General features: G+C 47.8%; 2 protein-coding genes across 3 annotated transcripts; one reads left to right on the top strand and one right to left on the bottom strand.

Annotated features, from left to right (window-relative positions):
* The first annotated feature begins 303 nt into the window (after positions 1–303).
* On the top strand, positions 304–6,814 carry LOC117584022 (neither inactivation nor afterpotential protein C). Of its 2 annotated transcripts, XM_034272757.1 has the most exons (14): positions 304–445; positions 833–1,159; positions 1,215–2,078; positions 2,135–3,072; positions 3,133–3,425; positions 3,478–3,749; positions 3,809–4,095; positions 4,152–4,301; positions 4,366–4,463; positions 4,536–4,589; positions 5,198–5,385; positions 5,438–5,853; positions 5,910–6,186; positions 6,247–6,621. In XM_034272757.1, the coding sequence occupies exons 2-14, from the start codon at positions 875–877 to the stop codon at positions 6,619–6,621; spliced, it is 4,497 nt and encodes a 1,498-aa protein (XP_034128648.1). In that variant the 5' UTR covers positions 304–445; positions 833–874. The 2 variants fall into 2 exon arrangements, with proteins under 2 accessions (XP_034128648.1, XP_034128650.1); XM_034272759.1 differs by lacking the exon at positions 304–445 and having other exon boundaries at positions 875–1,159; positions 6,247–6,814.
* Positions 6,806–9,643, bottom strand: LOC117584023 (MTOR-associated protein MEAK7). The gene is made up of 7 exons (XM_034272760.1): positions 9,427–9,643; positions 8,552–8,776; positions 8,172–8,487; positions 7,738–8,111; positions 7,557–7,663; positions 7,410–7,503; positions 6,806–7,347 (listed from the first exon to the last, which is right to left on the bottom strand). The coding sequence occupies exons 1-7, from the start codon at positions 9,553–9,555 to the stop codon at positions 7,243–7,245; spliced, it is 1,350 nt and encodes a 449-aa protein (XP_034128651.1). The 5' UTR covers positions 9,556–9,643; the 3' UTR covers positions 6,806–7,242.
* Between the last annotated feature and the right edge of the window lie 261 nt (positions 9,644–9,904).

Genomic DNA, 9,904 nt, shown 5'->3' with positions numbered 1-9,904 from the left:
GTGTAAATTCAATGATTAGTTTAGCAATCTCAAGACATTTTGAAATATATAAAAATATATAAATATATTTTGTAAATACAAATAATAAGATGCATAATTAGTCTGTCAATCAGCTGAGTTTCAATCGGTTTTCCAGCTTTTCCCCCACGTTTTGTTGTTTTGGTCTGCACGTGAATGTCGACAATGCTAATTGAATTAGTCGACTAAATAGTTGCCCAAGGTGTTTTCTGTTGCCACTGCTGGCTACTGCCTGCCTGCATCGAGATTGCGGGGCTTCCTGCCTTCCTTGAGTGGATAGGCCCATAGTAAAAAACCAGCGAATGCATTTGACCAGCCTTTAGTTGGCTTACGGCAGCGATACGTGCTGCATGCGTGCGGTCGGTTCGGAATTCTAATTGGAAAAACACACCAACATAACTATCAAGCTACCAAGGGAATAGCAGAGGTCTGTGTGAGCTAAAGGATCAAGGATTATGTGAAGAGTGTTGAAAAGTTGGAAAGTTACTGAAAAGCTGGATAGAAAACAATTACCTAAACCAAGTGAAGTGATTCGAGAAGGAACTAGAGGATATTCCCACTAAAGCTCTTCCAATTTTCTTGTATCTGTAACTTTTGAGCTCCAATTGAAGCGAAAGTAAAATTCTTATGGATTTTATTTCACTCCTCTATAAGTATCTCCCATAAATATGCCAAGGCAAGCCCCTTTCCAACCCAGTTCATTCTTCAGTTCTTGCGTAACAAAGCGAAGCCCTGACAATGCAGACCCGGAACCCCAAAACCTAATTTTTCAATAGCTCTTTCTGCATTTTTAAACCAATTAACAATCCCACAGAGTTCTTGTTCAACCGTTGAAGGAAAAGGAAACTGAGTCAGGATGTATTTGCCATATTCGCAATTGCCGGATCCAACGGATAAATTCGAGATCTATGAGGAGATAGCCCAAGGTGTCAATGCCAAAGTATTTCGGGCCAAGGAACTGGAGAACGATCGTCTGGTGGCACTGAAGATACAGCACTACGATGAGGAGCATCAGGTGTCCATCGAGGAGGAGTATCGCACGCTCCGCGACTACTGTGCACATCCCAATCTGCCCGAGTTCTATGGCGTCTACAAGCTGTCGAAGCCGAATGGACCCGATGAGATTTGGTTCGTCTTGGAGGTGAGTGTGGGAGTAGAGTGTCCCCAAGAGTCCTGATTCAATGTAATCCTTGCAGTACTGTGCTGGCGGAACCGCCGTGGACATGGTCAACAAGCTGCTGAAGTTGGACCGCAGGATGAGGGAGGAGCACATCGCCTACATCATCCGGGAGACGTGCCGGGCAGCCATCGAGCTGAATCGCAATCATGTCCTGCATCGGGACATCCGTGGCGACAACATTCTGCTGACGAAGAACGGACGGGTGAAGCTCTGCGACTTTGGGCTGTCCCGGCAAGTGGATTCGACACTGGGCAAGCGGGGCACCTGCATTGGTTCGCCCTGTTGGATGGCACCCGAGGTGGTGGCCGCCATGGAGTCCCGGGAGCCCGACATCACCGTGCGGGCAGATGTCTGGGCTTTGGGCATCACCGCCATTGAGTTGGCCGATGGCAAGCCGCCGTTTGCGGACATGCATCCCACGCGGGCCATGTTCCAGATCGTGCGGAATCCGCCGCCGACACTGATGCGACCCACGAACTGGTCCCAGCAGATCAACGACTTTGTGGCCGAGTGCCTGGAGAAGAATGCCGAGAATCGTCCCATGATGGTCGAGATGGTTGAGCATCCCTTCCTCACGGAGCTCATCGAGAACGAGGAAGAGATGCAGTCGGATCTCGCAGAAATGCTGGAGCTGTCGAGGGACGTGAAGAACCTCTACAAGGAGCCCGAACTCTTTGTGGATCGCGGCTACATCAAGCGCTTCGATGGCAAGCCGGAGCGCATGTATCCCGAGGATTTGGCTGCACTGGAGAATCCCGTAGATGAGAGCATCATTGACTCGCTGCGGAATCGCATGATGACGGGTGAATCGTTCAGCTTCATAGGCGACATTCTGCTGTCCCTGAACTCGAATGAGCTGCCAAGTGAATTCCCACCGGAGGTAGGTTTGCTCTTTGTTGCTTCTCTTGTCTCAGCCTAAAGTCTATTCCCCCGCAGTTCCATGCCAAGTACCGCTTTAAGTCGCGCTCGGAGAACCAGCCGCATATCTTCTCCGTGGCTGACATTGCCTACCAGGACATGCTGCACCATCGCGAGCCCCAGCACATTGTGCTGTCCGGGGAGAGCTACTCGGGCAAGTCCACCAATGCCCGACTGCTGATCAAGCATCTGTGCTTTCTGGGTGCTGGCAATCGAGGCGCCACCGGGCGCGTGGAGACCTCCATCAAGGCCATACTGATGATGGTGAATGCCGGCACACCCGTCAACAACGACTCCACCCGCTGTGTCCTGCAGTACTGCCTGACTTTCGGCAAGACGGGCAAGATGAGTGGCGCCGTGTTCAACATGTACATGCTGGAGAAGCTGCGCGTGGCCACCTGTGATGGCACCCAGCACAACTTCCACATTTTCTACTACTTCTACGACTTCATCAACCAGCAGAATCAGCTGAAGGACTACAACTTGAAAGCCGATCGCAACTATCGCTATCTGCGCGTGCCACCAGATGCGCCGCCCACCAAGATCAAGTATCGGCGCGACGATCCCGAGGGCAATGTGGAGCACTTCCGCGAGTTCGAGAACATCCTCAGGGATCTGGACTTTAGCCACAAGCAGCTGGAGACGGTGCGCAAGGTGCTGGCTGCCATCCTGAACATTGGCAACATTCGCTTCCGGCCATCCGGCAAATATGCCGAGGTGGAGAACACGGACATTGTGTCGCGCATTGCCGACCTCCTCCGCGTCGATGAGAAGAAGTTCATGTGGTCCTTGACCAACTTTATAATGGTCAAGGGCGGTGTGGCCGAGCGGCGGCAGTACACCTCGGAGGAGGCGCGCGATGCACGCGATGCTGTGGCCAGCACCATTTACTCCCGATTGGTGGACTTTATTATCAACAGGATCAACATGAACATGTCCTTTCCCAGAGCAGTCTTGTAAGTCACAAAATAGACTATAAAAGAAACACAAAAACTATCTTTAATCCCTTTCCCTAGTGGCGATTCTAATGCCATAGTTATCCATGACATGTTCGGCTTTGAGTGCTTCAATCGGAATGGCATGGAGCAGCTGATGATCAACACGCTGAATGAGCAGATGCAATACCACTACAATCAGCGCATTTTCATCAGTGAAATGCTGGAAATGGAGGCCGAGGATATAGACACCATCAACCTGAACTTCTATGACAACAAGACGGCGCTGGATAATCTGCTGACCAAACCCGATGGCCTCTTCTACATCATTGACGATGCCTCACGCTCTTGCCAGGACCAGGACTTGATTATGGGTGAGTTTACCCATATAAACCTCTTGTAATTGCAGCTGATTTCTCGCATCAGATCGCGTTTCGGAGAAACACAGCCAGTTTGTGAAGAAGCACACTGCCACTGAGCTATCCGTTGCCCATTATACGGGGCGCATCATCTACGATACTCGCTCCTTCACCGACATCAATCGTGACTTTGTGCCACCGGAAATGATTGAGACTTTCCGCTCCTCGCTGGACGAGAGCATAATGCTCATGTTCACCAATCAACTGACCAAAGCTGGCAATCTAACAATGCCCTTTGAGGCTGTCCAGCATAAGGATGAAACAGAGCGCAAGTCTTATGTGAGTTTAAACCTGATCAAAACTCCAAACATTACTCTATCAAATATTCCTCCGTTTAGGCCCTCAACACACTGAGTGCTGGCTGCATCTCACAGGTGAACAATTTGCGCACTTTGTCGGCCAATTTCCGCTTCACCTGCCTGACTCTGCTCAAAATGCTCAGCCAAAATGCCAGTCTGGGAGTGCACTTTGTGCGTTGCATACGCGCGGATTTGGAGTACAAGCCGCGTGCCTTCCACTCGGACGTGGTGCAGCAACAGATGAAGGCTTTGGGTGTTCTCGATACGGTTATTGCCAGGCAAAAGGGTTACAGCTCTCGACTGGGCTTCGATGAGTTCCTGAGACGGTGGGAGAAATTATTCTCTTGACTTTATCATGACTCTAAATACGATATCCTTACAGCTATCAATTCCTTGCGTTTGACTTTGATGAGCCCGTGGAAATGACCAAAGAGAATTGTCGTTTATTATTCTTACGCCTCAAGATGGAGGGCTGGGCTCTGGGCAAGTCCAAAGTCTTTTTGCGCTACTACAACGATGAGTTCTTGGCCAGGTAGCATACCCCGGACTAAACCTTCTTCTGAGACATCTTTTAATGCATTTTGTCTACTCCCCAGAAACTACGAGCTGCAAGTGAAGAAAGTCATCAAAGTGCAGTCCATGATGCGTGCACTTTTAGCCCGAAAACGTGTCAAGGGCGGCAAAGTTTTCAAGTGTAAGTTTCCACCTTAAACTTTATGGAAAATTGCACCCCCAAATTGTAAACTCTTTTCTACTGTTTGTGTAGTGGGCAAAAAGGGACCGGAGCATGGCGATTTGGCTGCTGCCAAAATACAAAAAGGTAAAAAGAGTCAAGTTGATAAGCTTAAGGAGTACGATGAGGAGCATATCGACATAAGTGAGACGCCATCCGAGGCCGAGGAAATGTTTCTCGAGACGCGCATGGATGAGGCACTCGCGGCAGTGCGAATATCAAAAATAGAGCAGGCATCGGCCGAAGAGGAGAATCCACAATAAAGTAATCTCGTACACGTATCATTATATCACTAATACTATATCGAAGTGTAGCACTCGATCGATAATACTCTACTACTACTACTCGTACTACTACCAATAAAAACTCAAACAAAAGTAATCAAGAATCAAGAAAATTCCAACTACAAAACTAGTGGCAGGCGGCAGGTGGTCGTAGGGATAGTTAAGCCGCTTAGTGGCTGCCACCCCATTCCGTAGTTACATTTTGTGATGCAACTGGCAACCGCCAATCGGCTTATAGGCCCTCCCCCTTCCTGCTCGAAGACATAACACTTGACGAGGCGACACCATAGAGCGAGAGATGGATGAATTATAAGTGCTGCATACAAAAGAAATGAAAATTTAATTAAATTAAGGTGACTTCTCCCTCTGACCCGCTTTACTTTCTTTTTGCTCTGTTTTTGTTCCTTGCAGCCTATCGTGGGTTCCGTGACCGCGTTCGCCTGCCGCCGCTGGTCAACGAGAAGACGGGCCAACGGAACGAGAACACCGCCGACTTTATTCGTCCCTATGCCAAGAAGTGGCGAGAGAAGTCCATCTTCCAGGTTCTGCTGCACTACAGAGCGGCACGCTTCCAGGACTTTGTCAATCTCTCACAGCAGGTAAGGATTCGAGCCGCTCATTCGAACCACTGATTCAATGATCGCCCTTTAGGTGCACATCTACAACCAGCGCATGGTCGGTGGCCTGAACAAGTGCACTCGAGCGGTGCCCTTCGAGCGCATTAACATGCGGGAGGTAAGCTCCGCACAGCTGGGACCCCTGCCTGTGCCCATGAAGAAGATGCCCTTTCGCCTGGACCAAATACCCTTCTACGACACACAGTACATGGTGGATCCGGCCAATTCGATATCGCGGCAAACTTTTCCCAATCAGCTGCTGGTGCGGAACCTCGAAGACGATGAGGCCTGGGACAGTCCGCTGCAGCGCAATCCCTCGATGACTTCCTGTGCGCTGACCTACAATGCTTACAAGAAGGAGCAGGCCTGCCAGACCAATTGGGATCGCATGGGAGAGAGCGATAATATATACAATCAAGGGTTCTTCAGAGATCCACAGCAGTTGAGGAGGTAAAGGGATACAAATTCTCACCAAAACCGATCGAATATCAACCTCTCTTTTGCAGAAACCAAATGCAACAAAATATGAATGCCTACAACAATGCCTACAACAGCTACAACAGCAACAGCAACCCATCTTGGGGTCGCTCTGGCTCGCGTCGTAATTCCCTCAAGGGCTATGCGGCGCCACCGCCACCACCACCGATGCCCTCGTCCAACAATTACTATCGGAATAATCCCAGTCAGCAGCAGCAGCAGCGTAACTATCAGCAACGCTCCTCGTATCCACCTTCAGATCCCATAAGGGAGCTACAAAACATGGCACGCAACGATATGGGAGATGTAAGTGTGTCCAAATTCTGACTATGCACTTGGAAAACCTTCACAATTTTTACCTTGCAGAACTCCGAGGAGCCTCCGTTCAACTTTAAGGCCATGTTGCGCAAGACAAACTATCCTCGGGGCGCGGAGACCAGCACCTATGACTTCAACAATCGCCGGGGGTCGGACGCCGATCAGCAGCACACATTCCAGGCGCCCAAACTACGCTCCACTGGACGCCGCTACGAGGATGAGGGCTACAACAGCTCGTCGGGCAACTATGGGATAGCACGCAACTTTGGCCAGCAGCGGGCACCGCCCTTGAATCAGAGCAGCTCCAGTGTGGGTCGCAGCTTTGAGAACAGCAATGCCAGATCCTTCGAGCAGGCTGGATCCTATGTGGAAGAGGAAATTGCACCGGGTGTGACCCTATCCGGCTATGCAGTGGATATATAAACAACCCACCAGACAGCTCCCACATCGATTATCGGCTTTAACATTGTGTGGTTTACATGTGGAACTTAAATGTTAACTTACATACATCTGAATTTTCTTAACATTGTTTCCGCTTCCAAGAGTATCCCTTGGTGTGTGTCCAAATATATTCTAGTTTTTAGTTATTTGTTAGCAATAAATTGAATTCAGCAAACACATTTGCATTTTATTGACGCAGGATTAAAAGAATAATTCGACAAACTAACATTGCTTATGAATTTTTGTTGTAAATGATTTCAGATTCTCACTTTTTAGGGTCTAAAACGCAACAACAATACTCTCAGTATTACATACATAAACTATATCCATTATACACTGTATATATATATATATATAAACATTAATAGCTAAACAAAACGTTTTGTAGGAATGGATTGAACAAATACTCTTTTGCTCGCAGGATCTCACTTTTTGTGTGTTTGTGTTTCTGTTTCTCTTTTGTGTTGGACTTTCAATAGGGGGGGGGGAGGCTAAAGTAAAATTGAATTAAAAATTTTAACTGCACACCCAAAATGGGCATGGTCTCGTAAATTCTTGAACATGATAAAACCAAGCTTGCATTTGGTTAGCTTTCAGATAATATCAATCATCCATGCCGGGCTCACGTAGACCATCTGAATGCATTGTCTTGCCGGCAATTTCCAACATTGCGCGATCCTCCAAATTGCTATCTAAGATTGAGCGTTTCTACAATGGATTGCAAAATATATTTAAAGATTAAATTTATGTATGTTTTTGGTTTGACCCACCTGACCATCACCACCTTCTTCATCTTCGCCTTTGACGGGTAAATCGCCCACGGCCCAGACCTCCATATTGCGTATTTTGAACTGCTTTCGTTTGCTTTAAATGAACGAATTTTAAGTGCTGCATTTATTAAGTATTCATATGCTTACCTTAGCTGCACATAATCTCGGTATGTGGAACAGGTTTCCACACTTTGGCCATCGCCAAACATGCAGTCAATCCACAGACCCCAAAATTCAAACTGTCCACCCATTCCCTGCTCAGCCAAAAACAAAAGTAAAACCGGTAATTAGAAGGGCAATCAATCAATTGTATAAAAGCATGACTCACCAGGCCATTGGGCATTGTCTGCTGATTCAAATTCATATACTGATAATGATCGTTGTAGCCGGTGGCCGAAAAGCACCGCATGGCGGGACTTAGTGTGAAAAGCAATGAGCTATCATCGCCGCAGAACTGCGGCTTCAGCGCCCACGATTGGGACGCATAGCCGCCAAAGATGTACTGATCCTCGTCTTCGATGAAGAACAACGTGGGTCCCTTGTCCACGATTTTGCCCAGCATGGTGGAAAAGCTCTCGCCATGGATTTTCGATGAGAAAAGAAAACGCCACTTGTGGCGCAGCTCGCGGGTTAATTGAGCGTTAATGTACAAGACGTGCGGCAGTTCGATGATTGGGCGATACTGACTATGGCTGGGAGCATCTGCAAAAAGTGGAGCATAATAAATTTCTCAGGGATAATCGGAGCATTGCTTTGCCATACCACACAGCTCTGGGAGTATGGGAATTTCCACTTCCTTGATTATGTGACGCTTGCTGCCGCCATGACGGGAATACAATTGAACGAAAACCTCGCGCCACATCAGCAGAAACTGCGGAGTGACGTGCAGCCAACGTTCCAGTGCTTCACTGTGCATACTATGCTCCAGCTCCTTGCCCATATTCCTCATCAGACCCTTGGCCAGGGAGCAAGCCGAACGCTCTGTGGTGAGGAAGCCCAACTCTTGCCAGTCCTTGATGCTGGAACCCTTTGCCGTGGTCTCCAAATGCACGTAGCTCTTTATGACGGAGTACAAATACTGTAAGCAGACACAAACAATTAGCTCGAATGTAGCTCCCTGGCACATCTGATTCACTGCTTACCTGCTCCAATTGCTTGACATTGAAGTGATCGGCTCCATTTCGTCGCAGGGAGCACAACAACATGTGCATTTTCTGATCCATCGTGCCGCGCTCCATGATGTAGTAGGGTTCGGCAAACTTTTTCAGCGGTATGTTGACAGTTTGCTGGCCGGGCTTCGTTGGAATAAACAAAAACTGAGCCGTGCTCTCGGCCAGCGAACGTTCGATGGTCTGGGACCATGTTTCCTGTTTTCATAATAAATAATAAGCATCAATAGGCAAAAGGAAATTCGCATTGCGATATCTACTATATAAACAAGACATTAGTGCTGCTGTCAGCACATTCTTCCAAGGTCTGCGATATGCTGACACACACACACAACGGCCCAGCCAGCCAAGTGCTTGAGAGAAGGGCCCCACGAAACGGGTTAATATTGTTTATTTTTAATTCAATTTTCATTTCGCCCTAATTGGGGGACCCCTTCCATCAAAATCACGATTAGTTCGTGATTCGTTAGCAAGCAAATTCAACAAAGCAAAAGGCAAACACAGCAAACACCGAACGGAGCTAAAGCGTCAAGCTCTCTGCAAACAAATTAGACAAATTATGAGGCACGTTGTGTGTGTTTGCTGCTTGTGGAATTATCAATTGAAAACTACTGATAACCGCACAGCCCACACATTTTCACTTGTCACGCAGGCAGGCAGGGATGGGCACTCCGCTCGAAAACCTTGACCCTTTGACCGTGCCTGCAGCATGCACTTTTCCGCATCTGCTTTCAATTTACATTGATTTTTTTGACCCCGGACACGTGTCACACATGGCACGCGGTAAGAGGCCGCAGCCGCGGCCGCCGCACACATATTGATCATATAGTATATCCTTCAACACTCACAACAAGTCGGTCTGAGGTCAGCCTTTCCAGAGCGCCGCCCGATGCATTCTTGTAGGCAGACTCCAGCATCCGCATCTCCTCGGAGGTGTACATGTTGTCCGACTCCCGTTTACCGCTCGCATTACCCATGGCGATGGCGTTTCAATTATCAAACTTATTCGTGTAGCAGCTGGCACTGTTTATTGCGTTGGCGATCGGCGATTTATTGGAAAGGAAAAACGAAAACAAAACACGCTAGTAGTGTGACCGTGGATTGGTCGATTCAATATACCGCTGGACCACAAACATACTGAAATATACCTTGTCATGTGCTATTGTGACATATATATGGCGAAGAAAAAACAAACTTAACGTTCCATTTAAACAGTTGAACTACGTAACCTACCAGTTAACTAATTTTTCACTTAAACTAAACGCTAAAATTCATAATTTTATACAATATTGTCGTATATATAAAAATACCTACTGTTCGACACTG

Source organism: Drosophila guanche, unplaced genomic scaffold (genome assembly GCF_900245975.1).
Source record: "Drosophila guanche unplaced genomic scaffold, DGUA_6, whole genome shotgun sequence".
Classification (NCBI taxonomy): domain Eukaryota; kingdom Metazoa; phylum Arthropoda; class Insecta; order Diptera; family Drosophilidae; genus Drosophila; species Drosophila guanche.
The sequence above is the reverse complement of the archived record's forward strand: the minus strand, read 5'-3'. Positions and strand labels throughout refer to the sequence as shown.

Coding starts and splice junctions, on each gene's coding strand:
- LOC117584022 (XM_034272759.1), top strand. CDS start 875: ATGTATTTGCCATATTCGCAATTGCCGGATCCAACGGATAAATTCGAG. Junction 3,073..3,132: donor TCCTTTCCCAGAGCAGTCTT/GTAAGTCACAAA, acceptor CCCTTTCCCTAG/TGGCGATTCTAATGCCATAG. Junction 4,464..4,535: donor GGGCGGCAAAGTTTTCAAGT/GTAAGTTTCCAC, acceptor CTGTTTGTGTAG/TGGGCAAAAAGGGACCGGAG.
- LOC117584023 (XM_034272760.1), bottom strand. CDS start 9,555: ATGGGTAATGCGAGCGGTAAACGGGAGTCGGACAACATGTACACCTCC. Junction 8,488..8,551: donor ATGTCAAGCAATTGGAGCAG/GTAAGCAGTGAA, acceptor GTCTGCTTACAG/TATTTGTACTCCGTCATAAA. Junction 8,112..8,171: donor CATACTCCCAGAGCTGTGTG/GTATGGCAAAGC, acceptor CACTTTTTGCAG/ATGCTCCCAGCCATAGTCAG.